The sequence below is a fragment of the Heptranchias perlo genome, chromosome 22 (genome assembly GCF_035084215.1).
Source record: "Heptranchias perlo isolate sHepPer1 chromosome 22, sHepPer1.hap1, whole genome shotgun sequence".
NCBI classification, from domain to species: Eukaryota; Metazoa; Chordata; class Chondrichthyes; order Hexanchiformes; family Hexanchidae; genus Heptranchias; species Heptranchias perlo.
This window is the reverse complement of record NC_090346.1, coordinates 16407692-16426332: the sequence shown is the minus strand read 5'-3', so window position 1 is coordinate 16426332 and position 18641 is coordinate 16407692. Positions and strand designations below refer to the sequence as shown.

Genomic DNA, 18641 nt, shown 5'->3' with positions numbered 1-18641 from the left:
TACTGGATACTGTGGGTATATTGTAGCTCAGTGTGATGTGTACTGGATACTGTGGGTATATTGTAGCTCAGTTTGATGTGTACTGGATACTGTGGGTATATCATAGCTCAGTGTGTTGTGTACTGGATACTGTGGGTATATTGTAGCTCAGTGTGTTGTGTACTGGATACTGTGGGTGTATCGTAGCTCAGTATGATGTGTACTGGATACCATGGGTGTGTTGTAGCTCTATGATGTGTATCATAGAATCATAGAAAATTTACAGCACAGGAGGTGGCCATTTGGCCCATCGTTTCCGTGCCAGCCGAAAATTAGCCACCCAGCCTAATCGCACTTTCCAGCACTTGGTCCGTAACCTTGTAGGTCACAGCACTTCAAGTGCACATCCAAGTACTTTTTAAATGTGATGAGGGTTTCTGCCTCTACCACCCTTTCAGGCAGTGAGTTACAGACCCCCACCACCCTCTCTCCTAAGGGAAATACGTCCTTCCTATCCATTATCTAGGCCCCTTATAATTTTATACACCTCAACTAAATCACCCCTCAACCTACTCTGTTTCAAAGAAAACAACCCCAGCCTATCCAATCTTTCCTCATAGTTAAAATTCTCCGGCCCTGGCAGCATCCTCGAAAATCTCCTCTGCACCCTCTCTAGTACAATTACATCCTTCCTGTAATATGGTGACCAGAACTGTACACAGTACTCAAGCTGTGGCCTAACCAGTGTTTTATACAGTTCCAGAATAACCTCCCTGCTCTTATATTCTGTGCCTCGGCTAATAAAGGAAAGTATCCTGTATGCCTTCGTAACCATCTTATCTACCTGTCCTGCTACCTTCAGGGATTTGTGGATATGCACTCCAAGTTACCTCATTTCCTCTAAACCTCTCAGTATCCTTCCATTTATTGCCTTGTTTGCCCTCCCCAAATACATTAGCTCACACTTCTCCGGATTGAATTCCATTTGCCACCTTTCTGCCCATCTGACCAGTCCATTGATATCTTCCTGCAGTTTACAGCATTCCTCCTCACTATCAACCACACGGCCAATTTTTGTATCATCTGCAAACTTTTTAATCATGCCCCCTGCATTTAAGTCCAAATAATTAATATATGTCACAAAAAGCAAGGGACCTAGTACTGAGCTCTGCTGAACCCCTCTGGAAACAGCCAACCAGTCACAAAAACACCCGGAGACCATTACCCTTGGTTTCTTGCCACTGAGCCAATTTTGGATCCAACTAGTCACCCTCCCTTGGATCCCATGGGCTTTTACTTTTTTGACCAGTCTGCCATGTGAGCCCTTGTCAAAAGCCTTACTAAAATCCACGTAGACTACATCAAATGCACTACCCTCATCTAGCCTCCTTGTTACCTCCTCAAAGAATTCAATCAAGTTAGTCAGACACGATCTCCCCTTAACAAATCCATGCTGATTGTCCTTGATTAGTCCATGCCTTTCTAAGTGACGGTTTATCCTGTCCCTCAGAATTGATTCCAATAATTTACCCACCACTGATGTTAGGCTGACTGGCTTGTAATTACTTGGTCTATCCTTTTCTCCCTTTTTAAACAATGGTGCAACGTTAGCAGTCCTCCAATCCTCCGGCATTACGCCTGTACCCAATGAAGTTTGGAAAATGATTGTTAAAGCTTCCGCTATTTCCTCCCTGGTTTCTGTTAACAGCCTGGGATACATTTCATCCGGCCCTGGTGATTTATCCACTTTCAAAGATGCTAATCCCCTTAATACTTCCTCTCTCTGTTTATCCCATCCAATATTTCACACTCCTCCTCCTTAACTACAATCTCTGCATCGTTCCCCTCTTTTGTGAAGACAGACTCAAAGTATTCATTTAGAACCATACCCACATCTTCCGCCTCCACACATAGGTTACCTTTTTGGTCTCTAGTAGGCCCTACTCTTTCCTTAGTTATCCTCTTGCTCTTTATGTATTTATAAATCTTGGGTTTTCCTTGATTTTACTTGCCAGTATTTTTTCATGCCCTCTCTTTGCTTTCCTTATTTCCTTTTTAATTTCCCCCCTGCACTTTTTATACTCCTCTAGGCTTTCTGTAGTATTGAGTTCCCGATGTCTGACATCAGCTTTCTTTTTCCGCCTTATCTTATCTTGTATGCTCCTTGACATCCAGGGGGCTCTAGATTTACCTTTACCGTGTACTGGATTCTGTGGGTGTATCGTAGCTCGGTGTGATTCAACAATGAGAATAAATACAGTGACAATAGAATCCCAGATTCAGTGTCTCTGCTAACTGTACCTGAATGAATTTGAAGATGGCGAAAGCAGGGGCACCTTGCTCAGGGTAGAGGGTGCCGAGGATACCGTAGAGCTGAGTGTTGAAGCAACTGTCTCCCAGCCCGAGCAGGAAGCTGCTCACCAACGTAACAGCAGGGCTGTGAATACAACATCAACTGTTACTGTCTGGCCTGTGAAACCAGGTATCATCACCTGTCACCCCGACACAGCCCGTCACCCCGATACATCCCGTCACCCCGATACAGCCCGTCACCCCGATACAGCCCGTCACCCCGATACAGCCCGTCACCCCGATACAGCCCGTCACCCCGACACAGCCCGTCACCCCGACACAGCCCGTCACCCCGATACAGCCCGTCACCCCGACACAGCCCGTCACCCCGACACAGCCCGTCACCCCGATACAGCCCGTCACCCCGATACAGCCCGTCACCCCGATACAGCCCGTCACCCCGATACAGCCCGTCACCCCGATACAGCCCGTCACCCCGATACAGCCCGTCACCCCATCCCTAGTTGCCCCAAGAAGATGGTGGTGGGCCTTCTCCTTGAAATCCTAGTAGTGATTTGATTCAATTGAGTGGTTTCAGAAGGCAGTTAAGAGTAAACCATGTTTGTGTGGGGACTGGAGTCACATACAGGCTCAGAATGGGTAAGGACGGCAGGTTTCCTTCCCTAAAGGATATTAGTGAACAAGTTGGGTTTTTACGACAATCCGACAGCTTCATGGTCATTTATTTTCCAGATTTATTAAAACTGAATTCAATTCTCAAACTGCTATGGTGGGATTTGAATTCTTGTTCTCTGGATTATTAGTCCAGTAAGAAAACCACTGCGCTACCAATGAGGCCACCCTGTCTCTATCCCGCCCATTGCTGAGCCACTGAGAGCAGGTCGATCTCGGCTTCCACCTCTGGTTGGTGCGGACCATGGCAGGGTGGAACTTGGGGCATTTTTGGCTTGGGGGGCAGGGGTGAGGGAAGGGAGAATGACGCAGGCAGGGGGCCCTGCTGAAAAGTGGACAGTGGATGAAGAAGGAGATGTCCCTGTAGTCGAATAGCTGTCTCGCGGCAGATTTAAGAAGTTCAGGAGCAGAAGGGAAAATGGGAACCTTCACTCATGATTTTTTAAACCAATGGGAATCAGTTCTTTCTCCGAGGGGTTTCCTTTCCTCCAACAACTGCCGGCAAAGAGAGGCGGCGACTTACCTGGGGACAGGTAGGGCTCGTAACGGCGACTTACCTGGGGACAGGTAGGGCTCGTACTGGTGACTTACCTGGGGACAGGTAGGGCTCGTAATGGTGACTTACCTGGGGACAGGTAGGGCTCGTAACGGCGACTTACCTGTGGACAGGTAGGGCTCGTACTGGTGACTTACCTGGGGACAGGTAGGGCTCGTACTGGTGACTTACCTGGGGACAGGTAGGGCTCGTAACGGCGACTTACCTGGGGACAGGTAGGGCTCGTACTGGTGACTTACCTGGGGACAGGTAGGGCTCGTAATGGCGACTTACCTGGGGACAGGTAGGGCTCGTAATGGCAACTTACCTGGGGACAGGTAGGGCTCGTAATGGCAACTTACCTGGGGACAGGTAGGGCTCGTAATGGCAACTTACCTGGGGACAGGTAGGGCTCGTAACGGCGACTTACCTGGGGACAGGTAGGGCTCGTAATGGCAACTTACCTGGGGACAGGTAGGGCTCGTACTGGTGACTTACCTGGGGACAGGTAGGGCTCGTACTGGTGACTTACCTGGGGACAGGTAGGGCTCGTACTGGTGACTTACCTGGGGACAGGTAGGGCTCGTAATGGCAACTTACCTGGGGACAGGTAGGGCTCGTACTGGTGACTTACCTGGGGACAGGTAGGGCTCGTAACGGCGACTTACCTGGGGACAGGTAGGGCTCGTAACGGCGACTTACCTGGGGACAGGTAGGGCTCGTAACGGCGACTTATCTGGGGGACAGGTGGGGCTCGTAACGGCAACTTACCTGGGGACAGGGAGGGCTCGTAATGGCGACTTACCTGGGGATAGGTAGGGCTCGTAACGGTGACTTACCTGGGGACTGGTAGGGCTCGTAACGGCAACTTACCTGGGGACAGGGAGGGCTCGTAATGGCGACTTACCTGGGGACAGGTAGGGCTCGTAACGGCGACTTACCTGGGGACAGGTAGGGCTCGTAACGCGACTTGCCTGGGGACAGGTAGGGCTCGTAACGCGACTTGCCTGGGGGACAGGTAGGGCTCGTAATGGCGACATACCTGGGGGACAGGTAGGGCTCATAACGGCGACTTACCTGGGGGACAGGTAGGGCTCGTAACGACTGCCGGCCGCACTCGCAATCGGGGCGTCGTCCGGGATTACGAGGAAGATGAGGTAGAATCCCAGGAGATGGGCGATGAGCCCGAGCAGGATTGCCGAAGTGCGTCGGAACTGGTTATTCTTGCACAGCAGCCCGAAGATTCCACCCCCTGCAGCAGAGAGACACTTGCTCACCGTCTGAATCCACACTAACATAGAATCATAGAATCATAGAATCATACAGCACAACAGGAGGCCATTCCGCCCATCGTCTCTGTGCTGCCTGTTGAAAGAACTGTCCAATTACTCCCACTCCCCTGGGACATGACAGTCCCCTCCTGCCCCATCTCCGCAGGACAAACCCAACCCTGGCCTGATGTATCTTGGCCCCTTGCGAAACCCCCCTCCCCTTCTCCCCCGGCCCCTTCCCCTCTTCCCCCTCCTCCCTCCCCACTCCCCCCCCGCCCCTTGGGAGGAAGAGTTCCAAATTTCTTCTGCCCTTTGATTTCACCCCTGAACAGCCAAGCTCTAATTTTAAGATTGTGCCACTTGCTTTGCCTTCACAGACCCTCCCCAAGTCCCCGGACTCCCCCCCCCCCCCCCACCCCCCGCCGGACTCCCCTCCCCAACCCGGGCTCCCCCCTCCCCCGGACACCCCCCACCCCGGACTCCGCTCCCTCCCCCGGACTCCATCCCCAGACTCCTTCCACCCTCCCTCCCCGGACTCCCTCCCCACGGATTCCTCCCCCCGGCTCCCTCCCCCTGGACTCCCTCCCCCACTCCCGGATTGCTCCCCACCCCTGGACTCCCTCCCCTGGGCTCCCTTCCCTCGGATGACACCCCCCCACCCCGGACTCCCTCTCCTCGGACTCCCCCCAGACTCCCCCTACCCCCGGACTCCACCCCACCCCCGGACACCCTCCCCTCGACTTCCTTCCCTCAGACTACGCCCCCCGCCAAGACTCCCCCTCCCCCCAAGTCTGCCCCCCCATCCCCGGACTCCTTCCCCCGGACTCCCCTCACCCCTGACTCCCTCCCCCCCGGTCTTCCTCCCATTGCTCGGCCTGAAGAGGATTTCCAGTCATTCTCACCGCCTGGTGAGGACATTTTTCAGACTTACCGACAATCTCACCAATGCCGATGAATATCCCCGAGAGGCCGATGAGCCCTTTGGCTGCGGTCCCGAACTGTCTGGTGGCCCCAATACACGTCCCGTACACCCCACTGTAAAAGGTCAACTCCAACCCTGGAACATCAACATCCCCAAACAAGAGTTAAACTGGGACTGTCCCATCAAACACTCCCAGGGCAGGTACAGCACAGGTTAGGTACAGAGTAAAGCTCCCTCTACACTGTCCCATCAAACACTCCCAGGACAGGTACAGCACAGGTTAGATACAGAGTAAAGCTCCCTCTGCACTGTCCCATCAAACACTCCCAGGGCAGGTACAGCACGGGTTAGATACAGAGTAAAGCTCCCTCTACCCTGTCCCATCAAACACTCCCAGGGCAGGTACAGCACGGGTTAGATACAGAGTAAAGCTCCCTCTACCCTGTCCCATCAAACACTCCCAGGACAGGTACAGCACAGGTTAGATACAGAGTAAAGCTCCCTCTACACTGTCCCATCAAACACTCCCAGGGCAGGTACAGCACAGGTTAGGTACAGAGTAAAGCTCCCTATACACTGTCCCATCAAACACTCCCAGGGCAGGTACAGCACAGGTTAGATACAGAGTAAAGCTCCCTATACACTGTCCCATCAAACACTCCCAGGGCAGGTACAGCATGGATTAGATAGAGAATAAAGCTCCCTCTACACTGTCCCATCAGACGCTCCCAGTGTGAAGAGAATCCCATTTTCTACCTCAGCTGTCCTTTAGGGGTCAGTCAGCCCAGCAGTGTTGCCTCGATCTGACCACGCTCTCAGTATCAAACATCCTGCGTTCCTTTGAACAGCCACTCGGTGCCTGGAGAAGTTTGTCTTTATTAAATTAAAGATTCACGGCGCAAGTTCATGCTTTTTCCCTCTCACGGGAATTGTTCTGTTTTTGTTGAGCTGGTACCTCTCCCACCAAACCACTGGGGATCGGGAACAGGCGGGGGAAACCGCTCCACGTGTAATAATCAGCCACCCCCTGACCTCGTCATCCCAGCCCCAGTCGGCAGACGTCCCGTCTCGCGAAGTCTGGTGTCTGCACACTCACTCACTCACCACTCACCGCTGTACGCTATCAGCACACTCAACAGCAATATGTTCTTTGTCCGAAACATCCTCAACATCGACCCTGGAAAAAAAGAAATTAATAGAGCGAGGAGGGAGAGGGGGAGAGAGGGGCATGGGAAGGTTTCACACCCAGTTCTACATTACCCACCATCAGCGAGGTCAGGGAGGGTTTGCTCTTTCGAACCCACTGGGTGTTCACCTGAGGCTGGGTCACTTTAACCAGCACAGAATCACTCGGGATCGTTTGGAACCTCCTCTCCCTCACCACACGGCAACGACTGACCACGTCACATTCAGAGTCCAATCTCACGCCAAAGGACTCCCGTCACATCGGGGCTAAGACCCTCCCACAGCCTGGGTCACTCCCGTCACATCGGGGCTAAGACCCTCCCACGGCCTGGGTCACTCCCGTCACATCGGGGCTAAGACCCTCCCACGGTCTGGGTCACTCCCATCACATCGGGGCTAAGATCCTCCCACGGCCTGGGTCACTCCCATCACATCGGGGCTAAGATCCTCCCACGGCCTGGGTCACTCCCATCACATCGGGGCTAAGATCCTCCCAGCGGTTTGATACAATTGAACGGTTTGCTAGACCACTTCAGAGGGCAGTTAAGAGTCAACCACATTGGTGTGGGACTGGAGTCACTTATAGGCCACATAGTACGAGTCACTGAAAGCTAGCATACAGGTGCAGCAAGCAATTAGGAAGGCAAATGGCATGTTGGCCTTTATTACAAGAGGATTTGAGTACAGAAGTAAAGATGTCTTACTGAAATTATATAGGGGTTGGTGAGACCGCACCTGGAGTATTGTGTGCAGTTTTGGTCTCCTTACCTAAGAAAGGATATACTTGCCATAGAGGGAGTGCAACGAAGGTTCACCAGACTGATTCCTGGGATGGCGGGATTGTTGTATGAGGAGAGATTGAGTAGACTAGGCCTGTATTCTCTAGAGTTTGGAAGAATGAGAGGTGATCTCATTGAAACATACAAAATTCTTACAGTGCTCGACGGGGTAGATGCAGGGAGGATGTTTGCCCAGGCTGGGGAGTCTAGAACCAGGGGTCACAGTCTCTGAATAAGGGATAGGTCATTTAGGACTGAGATGAGGAGAAATTTCTTCACTCAGAGGGTGGTGAATCTTTGGAGTATATTCAAAACAAAGATCGATAGATTTCTAGATATTAAAGGCATCAAGGGATATGGGGATGGTGCAGCAAAATGGCGTTGAGGTAGAAGATCAGCCATGATCTTGTTGAATGACGGAGCAGGCTCGAGGGGCCGGATGGCCTGCTCCTATTTCCCCATCTTATGTTCTTAGGCCCAGACCAAGTAAGGACGGCAGGTTTCCATCCCTAATGGGTATTGGTGAACCAGTTGGGTTTTTAAGACAATCCGACAGCTTCATGGTCACTTTTACTGAGACCAGCTTTTTTATTTCAAATTTTCAAACTGCCCTGGTGGGATTTGAACTTGCGTTCTCTGGATTATTAATCCAGTAACATAACCACCACACCAACGTACCCTGACTGCACCCCAGTGCTGAGTCCTGTTGGTTTACAACTACATCTCCTTGTGGTTACCAAACACCAATTGGGAACATTTGGCAGGAACAAGAGCCCAGAATGAACTTACTGAACTCGGCGGTGATCTGATCCAGGGTCGAGAGTGCTTTCTCTTTAAGCCTAGAATAACATTGAGACAAAACAGGTCGTTTTAAAAACTATGTTAAATTAAAAAAGAGTTGCTTTTATACAGCGCCTTTCACAACCTCAGGACGTCCCAAAGCGTTTTACAGCCAATGAAATACTTTTGAAGTGTAGTCACTGTTGTAATGTAGGAAATGTGGCAGCCAATTTATACACAGCAAGATCCCACAAACAGCAATGTGATAAATGACCAGATAATCTGTTTTGGTGATGTTGGTTGAGGGATAAATATCACCCAGGACACCGGGGAGAACTCCCCTGCTCTTCTTCGAAATAGTGCCATGGGATCTTTTACATCCACCTGAGAGGACAGAGACGAGGCCGCAGTTTAATTAAAGGCGGCACCTCTGACAGTGCAGTACCGAGTGTCAGTCTACATTTTGTGCTCAAGTCTCTGGAGTGGGACTTAAACCCACAACCTGCTCACTCAGAGGCGAGAGTGCTACCCATTGAGCCACAGCTGACACACAGTTACTTCACGTACCTTTCTCCCCTGGTGATTTGCTTGAGTTCCGCACACAATATGAGACCTGACGCGGCGAGTTCCCTATCTCAACCAGGTTGTCTGGAGCAGGGTAAGGCAGCACTCTGGCACCACCCAGTGGCCAGTTTCAGATCAACACTGAGCTTGTGCCCTCACAGGCGTAGAACCATCCATGGCACAGTAGGAGAGCCAGCGCGTTGGTTATCATTCGCCTACTTACAGCCTCGGGGAAAGAAGCAGAGGATCGTTGAGCTCCGAGCTGGTGTCCACGCGTTTGACGTTCTTTAAGGTGAGTAGGATGGCAGTGCCAGAGAGACAGAGCACGGATAATACGATAAACACGGTACTCCTGTCATTATCTGACAACAGAGAAAGAAAGAACTTGAATTTCTATAGCACCTTTCATGATCTCAGGATGTCCAAAAGCTCTTTACAGCCAATTAAATATTTTTTGAGGTGTAGTCACTGTTGTAATGTAGGAAACACGACAGCCAATTTGTGCACAGCAAGGTCCCACAAACAGCAATGCGACAATGACCAGATAATCTGTTTTAGTGATGTTGTTTGAGGAATAAATATTGGCCCCAGGACAACAGGAACTCCCCTACTCTTCTTCTAATAGTGCCTTGGGATCTTTTACATCCACTTGAGATGGCAGTTGGGGCCTCGGTTTAACGTCTGATATCCGAAAGACGGCCCCTCCAACAGTGCAGCGCTCCCTCAGTACTGACCCTCCGACAGTGCAGCGCTCCCTCAGTACTGCCCCTCCGACAGTGCAGCGCTCCCTCAGTACTGCACGTCCGACAGTGCAGCACTCCCTCAGTACTGCCCCTCCGACAGTGCAGCGCTCCCTCAGTACTGCACGTCCGACAGTGCAGCACTCCCTCAGTACTGCCCCTCCGACAGTGCAGCGCTCCCTCAGTACTGACCCTCCGACAGTGCAGCACTCCCTCAGTACTGCCCCTCCGACAGTGCAGCACTCCCTCAGTACTGCCCCTCCGACAGTGCAGCGCTCCCTCAGTACTGACCCTCCGACAGTGCAGCACTCCCTCAGTATTGCCCCTCCAACAGTGCAGCGCTCCCTCAGTACTGCACGTCCGACAGTGCAGCACTCCCTCAGTACTGCCCCTCCGACAGTGCAGCGCTCCCTCAGTACTGACCCTCCGACAGTGCAGCACTCCCTCAGTACTGCCCCTCCAACAGTGCAGCACTCCCTCAGTACTGCCCCTCCGACAGTGCAGCATTCCCTCAGTACTGCCCCTCCGACAGTGCAGCACTCCCTCAGTACTGCCCCTCCGACAGTGCAGCGCTCCCTCAGTACTGCCCCTCCGACAGTGCAGCGCTCCCTCAGTACTGCCCCTCCGACAGTGCAGCACTCCCTCAGTACTGCCCCTCCGACAGTGCAGCGCTCCCTCAGTACTGACCCTCCGACAGTGCAGCACTCCCTCAGTACTGCCCCTCCAACAGTGCAGCACTCCCTCAGTACTGCCCCTCCGACAGTGCAGCACTCCCTCAGTACTGCCCCTCCGACAGTGCAGCACTCCCTCAGTACTGCCCCTCCGACAGTGCAGCATTCCCTCAGTACTGCCCCTCCGACAGTGCAGCACTCCCTCAGTACTGCCCCTCCAACAGTGCAGCACTCCCTCAGTACTGCCCCTCCGACAGTGCAGCACTCCCTCAGTACTGCCCCTCCGACAGTGCAGCGCTCCCTCAGTACTGCCCCTCCGACAGTGCAGCGCTCCCTCAGTACTGCCCCTCCGACAGTGCAGCGCTCCCTCAGTACTGCCCCTCCAACAGTGCAGCCTCCCTCAGTACTGCCCCTCCGACAGTGCAGCGCTCCCTCAGTACTGACCCTCCGACAGTGCAGCACTCCCTCAGTACTGCCCCTCCGACAGTGCAGTGCTCCCTCAGTACTGCCCCTCCGACAGTGCAGCACTCCCTCAGTACTGCCCCTCCGACAGTGCAGCGCTCCCTCAGTACTGACCCTCCGACAGTGCAGCACTCCCTCAGTACTGCCCCTCCGACAGTGCAGTGCTCCCTCAGTACTGCCCCTCCGACAGTGCAGCACTCCCTCAGTACTGCCCCTCCGACAGTGCAGCGCTCCCTCAGTACTGCCCCTCCAACAGTGCAGCCTCCCTCAGTACTGCCCCTCCGACAGTGCAGCCCTCCCTCAGTACTGCCCCTCCAACAGTGCAGCCTCCCTCAGTACTGCCCCTCCGACAGTGCAGCGCTCCCTCAGTACTGCCCCTCCGACAGTGCAGCGCTCCCTCAGTACTGACCCTCCGACAGTGCAGCACTCCCTCAGTACTGACCCTCCGACAGTGCAGCGCTCCCTCAGTACTGCCCCTCCGACAGTGCAGCACTCCCTCAGTACTGACCCTCCGACAGTGCAGCGCTCCCTCAGTACTGACCCTCCGACAGTGCAGCACTCCCTCAGTACTGCCCCTCCGACAGTGCAGCACTCCCTCAGTACTGCCCCTCCGACAGTGCAGCACTCCCTCAGTACAGCCCCTCCGACAGTGCAGCACTCCCTCAGTACTGACCCTCCGACAGTGCAGCACTCCCTCAGTACTGCCCCTCCGACAGTGCAGCACTCCCTCAGTACTGCCCCTCCGACAGTGCAGCGCTCCCTCAGTACTGCCCCTCCGACAGTGCAGCGCTCCCTCAGTACTGCCCCTCCGACAGTGCAGCGCTCCCTCAGTACTGCCCCTCCGACAGTGCAGCACTCCCTCAGTACTGCCCCTCCGACAGTGCAGCACTCCCTCAGTACTGCCCCTCCGACAGTGCAGCATTCCCTCAGTACTGCCCCTCCGACAGTGCAGCATTCCCTCAGTACTGCCCCTCCGACAGTGCAGCGTTCCCTCAGTACTGCCCCTCCGACAGTGCAGCGCTCCCTCAGTACTGCCCCTCCGACAGTGCAGCGCTCCCTCAGTACTGCCCCTCCGACAGTGCAGCGCTCCCTCAGTACTGCCCCTCCGACAGTGCAGCGCTCCCTCAGTACTGCCCCTCCGACAGTGCAGCGCTCCCTCAGTACTGCCCCTCCGACAGTGCAGCGCTCCCTCAGTACTGACCCTCCGACAGTGCGGCGCTCCCTCAGTACTGCCCCTCCGACAGTGCAGCCTCCCTCAGTACTGACCCTCCGACAGTGCAGCGCTCCCTCAGTACTGCCCCTCCGACAGTGCAGCGCTCCCTCAGTACTGCCCCTCCGACAGTGCAGCGCTCCCTCAGTACTGCCCCTCCGACTGTGCAGCGCTCCCTCAGTACTGCCCCTCCGACAGTGCAGCACTCCCTCAGTACTGCCCCTCCGACAGTGCAGCACTCCCTCAGTACTGCCCCTCCGACAGTGCAGCGCTCCCTCAGTACTGACCCTCTGACGGTGCAGCGCTCCCTCAGTACTGACCCTCCGACAGTGCAGCGCTCCCTCAGTACTGACCCTCCGACAGTGCAGCGCTCCCTCAGTACTGCCCCTCCGACAGTGCAGCCTCCCTCAGTACTGACCCTCCGACAGTGCAGCGCTCCCTCAGTACTGACCCTCTGACAGTGCGGCGCTCCCTCAGTACTGCCCCTCCGACAGTGCAGCCTCCCTCAGTACTGCCCCTCCGACAGTGCAGCCTCCCTCAGTACTGCCCCTCCGACAGTGCAGCCTCCCTCAGTACTGACCCTCCGACAGTGCAGCGCTCCCTCAGTACTGCCCCTCCGACAGTGCAGCCTCCCTCAGTACTGATCCTCCGACAGTGCAGCCTCCCTCAGTACTGACCCTCCGACAGTGCAGCCTCCCTCAGTACTGACCCTCCGACAGTGCAGCCTCCCTCAGTACTGACCCTCCGACAGTGCAGCCCTCCCTCAGTACTGACCCTCCGACAGTGCAGCCCTCCCTCAGTACTGACCCTCCGACAGTGCAGCCTCCCTCAGTACTGACCCTCCGACAGTGCAGCCTCCCTCAGTACTGACCCTCCGACAGTGCAGCCTCCCTCAGTACTGCCCCTCCGACAGTGCAGCCTCCCTCAGTACTGCCCCTCCAACAGTGCAGCCTCCCTCAGTACTGCATTGAAGTATCAGCCTCGATTATGGGCGCAAGTCTCTGGAGTGGGATTTGAACCCACAGCCTTCTGACCCAACGGTGAGAGTCCCCACCCTGTGCCAGTGGAACCTGTCCCCAGTGAGTTGTTGAACCATTAATATCACTCAGCATCCCAGCTTGTGGCGGCCGTGTTAGGACCGGTGCCTCGAGCTGGTTAGAGGTCCCGAGACGGCCAGAGATCACGAGACGATCGGAGGGCCCGAGACGGTCAGAGGGCCCGAGATAGTCAGAGATCACGAGACGGTCAGGGGGCCCGAGATGGTCAGGGATCATGAGATGTTTAGAGGGCCCAAGACGGTCAGAGGTCCTGAGCTGGTCAGAGGACCCAAGATGGTCAGAGGTCCCGAGATGGTCAGAGGTCCCGAGACAATCAGAGGTCCCGAGATGATCACAGGGCCTGAGACGGTCAGGGGTCCGGAGATGGTCAGGGGTCCCGAGACGGTCAGGGGTCCCGAGATGATCACAGGGCCTGAGACGGTCAGGGGTCCCGAGACGGTCAGGGGTCCCGAGACGGTCAGGGGTCCCGAGACGGTCAGGGGTACCGAGATGATCAGAGGTCCGGATGGATCCTGATTAACTCGGCCGAATTTACGATCGTCATGTAAAATGTAGGGGCTCCAAACCAAACCTTTGCACCCGGGCCCCGCAAGGCAAATCCCACCACCCCCAACCGCGATCACAATCTCTCAGCAATATACAAAACGGGAAGTGGAGTCGGTCCTTTACCTGAGATCACCGTCGTGTTTCTCCATTGCAGGTAAATGTAGAGGTTCCCAAACAGCATGCTGCAAAAACACATGGAACCGGTCAGGTTACAGACACGGGTCAAGCACAGCATAACCACAGGACCCAGACTCCCCTCAGAGCGGCCCTTCCCAGGGCAGTTATCGATTGAAAGGATACGATTCCACTGGAAAATCAATATCCCTTTCACGTTCAGATCAAGAGCCAATATCGGGGTTCGAGTGTTCTGAGACATATGGAATTACATAGAATTTACAGCACAGAAGCAGGCCATTCGGCCCAACTGGTCCATGCTGGTGTTTATGCTCCACACGAGCCTCCTCCCACTTTACTTCATCTCACTCTATCAGGATATCGTTCTGTTCCTTTCTTCCTCATGTGTTTATCGAACTTCCCCTTAAATCTATCTGCACTATTCCCCTCAACTATTCCCCGTGGTAGCGAGTTCCACATTCTAACCATTCTCTGGGTAAAGAAGTTTCTCCTGAATTCCCTATTGGATTTATTAGTGACTATTTTATGTTTATAACCTCTGGTTTTGGACTCTCCCCACAAGTGGAAACATCTTCTTTACGTCTATCCTATCAAACCCTTTCATTATCACACCCCATGAGCTGCCCATCGTCCACCATTGCACCTCTCCTCCCTGCGGCAAAAAAACCCCACTCCAACTCCAGGACACGGCCTACGTCTCGGCTGGAGGACTTTTACAGTCAGCAGCTCATCTGAAAATCAGCGGGTTTACTGAGTTCAATCTTCCCCACTTGCCATGGTGGGATATAAACTCACAACCTCTGGGTTACAAGCCCAGTACCATAACCACTAGGCTACAGCGTCTGTTCTCTGGATACCATAAGGGACGGAGGAAGAAGATTAAGAGCTCAGCATCTCTGGGCTATATCGGCCAGCTCTTGCTGGAGCCCGCAGTCCCCTTACCTGCACTGTAGCAGGGCCCAGAAGATGCCAGTGTTTCTGTTGATGGTAGTACGGTCAGAGTTCAAGATGAGGAAACTCCCCTGGGCCGTCCATAGCACTGAAAGAGAAGGAAGAAAGATTGACCACTCAGCTGAGGCACCAGAGTGCGCCTGGGGCCGGTGGAATTGTACCCCAGGGAGGGTCGACACCGTCAGGAGAGGAGGGGAGAAACATTGGTACTAAAGTTTGGAAATAAATGGACAGGAAGTGGCGAGCGTTTCACTTACCAGCGGCCGCGAATCCGATGAGGAAGGAGGCAGTATAGAACGACCATGTCATCGGCTTACTGAACAAAACCACATAACCACTGGATAAAACCAAACACATCACAGAACGTTAATCCACGTCAGAGAGAGGGTGAGACAGAGCTTCACTCAGACACCTATTGCCCACGCCTCAATGCATTTTGAGCTCGCCACGATGCAGAGCTCCTCTTCTGTTGCCTTCGCTTCTGCGCCCACTTCTTTCGCCAGGAGTCTTCCCCCCCAGACCCTTTCTCCCATCTTCAGAATTCTCGTTCCACCTGGACCCCTCCCTCTTGCCTCTTACCTTCTCTTGATCTTTTCATTGTGAACTGCCGGCGTGACATCGACCGTCTCAATTTCTCTACTCCCCTCACTCACTCTAACCTCCCTCCCTCTGAACTCGCAGCACTCCGTTCTCTCAGGTCCAACCCTGACATTGTTATTAAATCTGCTGACAAGGGCAGCGCTGTTGTTGTGCGGTGAACAGACCTCTACCTTGCCGAGGCTGAACGCCAACTCTCCGACACCTCCTCCTACCTCCCCCTGGACCATGACCTCACCATCAGACATCAAGCCATAGTTTCCCAGACCATTACTGACCTCACCTCCTCTGGAGATCTTCCCTCCGCGGCTACCAACCTCAAAGTCCCCCAACCCCACACAGCCTGCTTCTACCTCCTTCCCAAGATCCACACGCAGGACTGCCCTGCGAGACCCATCGGTTCAGCCTGTTCTTGCCCCACAGAAATTATTTCCTCCTATCTTGACTCTTTTTTTCCCCTGGTCCAGTCTCTTCCAACCTACATCCGCTACTCTTCTGACACCCTCCGCCACTTTAACAGTTTCCAGTTCCCCAGCCCTAACCGTCTCCTCACCATGGACGTCCAGTCCCTCTACACCTCCATCCCCACCAGGACGGCCTGCGGGCCCTCCGCTTCTTCCTTGAATGGAAACCCAACCAGTCCCCATCCACCACCACCCTCCTCCGCCTGGCTGAACTTGTTCTTACATTGAACAACTTCTCCTTTGACTCCACTCACTTCCTCCAAATAAAAGATGTCGCTATGGGAACCCAGCTATGCTTGCCATTTTGTGGGATACGTGGAACATTCCTTGTTCCAGCCCTGCTCAGGTCCCCTCCCTCACCTCTTTTTCCGGTACATTGATGACTGTATCGGTGCCGTTTCCTGCTCTTGCCCCAAACTGGAAAATTTCATCAAATTTGCTTCCAATTTCCACCCTTCCCTCTCCTTCACATGGTCCATCTCTGACTCTTCCCTTCCCCTCCTCGACTTCTCTATCTCCATTTCTGGGAATAGGCTGTCAACCAATATCTATTGTAAGCCCACCGACTCCCACAGCTACCTTGATTACACTTCCTCCCACCCCGCTTCCTGTAAGGACTCTATTCCGTTCTCCCAGTTTCTCCGTCTCTGTCGCATCTGTTCTGATGATACCACCTTCCGCACTAATGCTTCTGATATGTCTTCCTTTTTCCTCAACCGAGGATTCCTCTCCACTGTAGTTGACAGGACCCTCGACCGTGTCCATCCCATTTCCCGCACTTCTGCCCTCACCCCTTCCCTTCCCTCCCAGAACCACGATAGGGTCTCCCTTGTCCTCACCTTCCACCCCACCAGCCTCCACATTCAACGTATCATCTTCTGCCACTTCCACCACCTCCAGTGCGATCCCATCACCAAACACATCTTCCCCTCCCCTTTCAACATTCTGAAGGGACCGCTCCCTCCACAACATCACTCCAACACCCGCTCTCCTCCCCACGGCACCTCCCCGTGCGAGCGCAGGATATGCAACACCTGCCCCTTCACCTCCTCCCTTCCCACCGTCCAGGGCCCCGAACACTCCGTCCAGGTGAAACAGCGATTTACTTGTACTTCTTTCAATTTAGTTATATTGTATTTGCTGCTCACAATGCGGTCTCCTCTACACCGGGGAGACCAAACGCAGATTGGGTGATCGCTTTGCTGAACATCTCCGCTCTGTCCGCAAGCATGACCCTGACCTGCCGCTCGCTTGTCATTTTAATTCTCAGTCCCACTCCCACTCTGACTTCTCTGTCCTCGGCCTCTTACACTGTTCCAATGAAGCTTAACGGAAGCTCGAGGAACAGCACCTCAATCTTTCGATTAGGCACTTTACAACCTTCCAGACTCAACACTGATTTCAATAACTTTTTTTTTATTCGTTCATGGGATGTGGGCGTCACTGGCGAGGCCGGCATTTTATTGCCCATCCCTAATTGCCCTTGAGAAGGTGGTGGTGAGCCGCCTTCTTGAACCGTTGCAGTCCCTGTGGTTAAGATTCTCCCACAGTGCTGTTAGGAAGGGAGTTCCAGGATTTTGACCCAGCGATGATGAAGGAACAGCAATATATATCCAAGTCGGGATGGTGTATGACTTGGAGGGGAACGTGCAGGTGGTGTTGATCCCATGTACCTGCTGCTCTTGTCCTTCTAGGTGATAGAGGTCGCGGGTTTGGGAGGTGCTGTTGAAGAAGCCTTGGCAAGTTGCTGCAGTGCATCCTGTGGATGGTACACACTGCAGCCACAGTGCGCCAGTGGTGAAGGGAGTGAATGTTTAGGGTGGTGGATGGGGTGCCAATCAAGCGGGCTGCTTTGTCCTGGATGGTGTCAAGCTTCTTGAGTGTTGTTGGAGCTGCAATCATCCAGGCAAGTGGAGAGCATTCCATCACACTCCTGACTTGTGCCTTGTAGATGGTGGAAAGGCTTTGGGGAGTCAGGAGGTGAGTCACTCGCCGCAGAATACCCAGCCTCTGACCCGCTCTTGTAGCCACAGTATTTATATGGCTGGACCAGTTAAGTTTCTGGTCAATGGTGACCCCCAGGATGTTGATGGTGGGGGATTTGGCGATGGTAAGGTCGTTGAATGTCAAGGGGAGATGGTTAGACTCTCTCTTGTTGGAGATGGTCATTGCCTGGCATTTGTCTGGCGCGAATGTTACTTGCCACTTATGAGCCCAAGACTGAATGTTGTCCAGGTCTTGCTGCATGCGGGCACGGACTGCTTCACTATTTGAGGGTTGCAAATGGAACTGAACACTGTGCAATCATCAGCGAACATCCCCATTTCTGACCTTATGATGGAGGGAAGGTCATTGATGAAGCAGCTGAAGACGGTTGGGCCTAGGACACTGCCCTGAGGAACTCCTGCAGCAATGTCCTGGGGCTGAGATGATTGGCCTCCAACAACCACTACCATCTTCCTTTGTGCTAGGTATGACTCCAGCCACTGGAGAGTTTTCCCCCTGATTCCCATTGACTTCAATTTTACTAGGGCACCTTGGTGCCACATTCAGTCAAATGCTGCCTTGATGTCAAGGGCAGTCACCCTCACCTCACCTCTGGAATTCAGCTCTTTTGTCCATGTTTGGACCAAGGCTGTAATGAGGTCTGGAGCCGAGTGGTCCTGGCGGAACCCAAACTGAGCATCGGTGAGCAGGTTATTGGTGAGTAAGTGCCGCTTGATAGCACTGTCGACAACACCTTCCATCACTTTGCTGATGATTGAGAGTAGACTGATGGGGCGGTAATTGGCCGGATTGGATTTGTC

General features: G+C 53.9%; 1 protein-coding gene across 1 annotated transcript in view; it reads right to left on the bottom strand.

The window, feature by feature from the left end:
- LOC137340874 (UNC93-like protein MFSD11) overlaps nt 1-18641 on the bottom strand; it is a 29960-nt gene that overhangs the window by 5484 nt on the left and 5835 nt on the right. Inside the window, exons 4-12 of the mRNA XM_068003679.1 lie at nt 15031-15110; nt 14765-14861; nt 13811-13869; nt 9224-9362; nt 8446-8495; nt 6804-6869; nt 5702-5827; nt 4577-4751; nt 2281-2416 (exon numbers count right to left, since the gene is read on the bottom strand). Of these exons, the coding sequence (XP_067859780.1) occupies nt 2281-2416; nt 4577-4751; nt 5702-5827; nt 6804-6869; nt 8446-8495; nt 9224-9362; nt 13811-13869; nt 14765-14861; nt 15031-15110 (928 nt within the window). The remainder of the gene's footprint in view (nt 1-2280; nt 2417-4576; nt 4752-5701; nt 5828-6803; nt 6870-8445; nt 8496-9223; nt 9363-13810; nt 13870-14764; nt 14862-15030; nt 15111-18641) is intronic.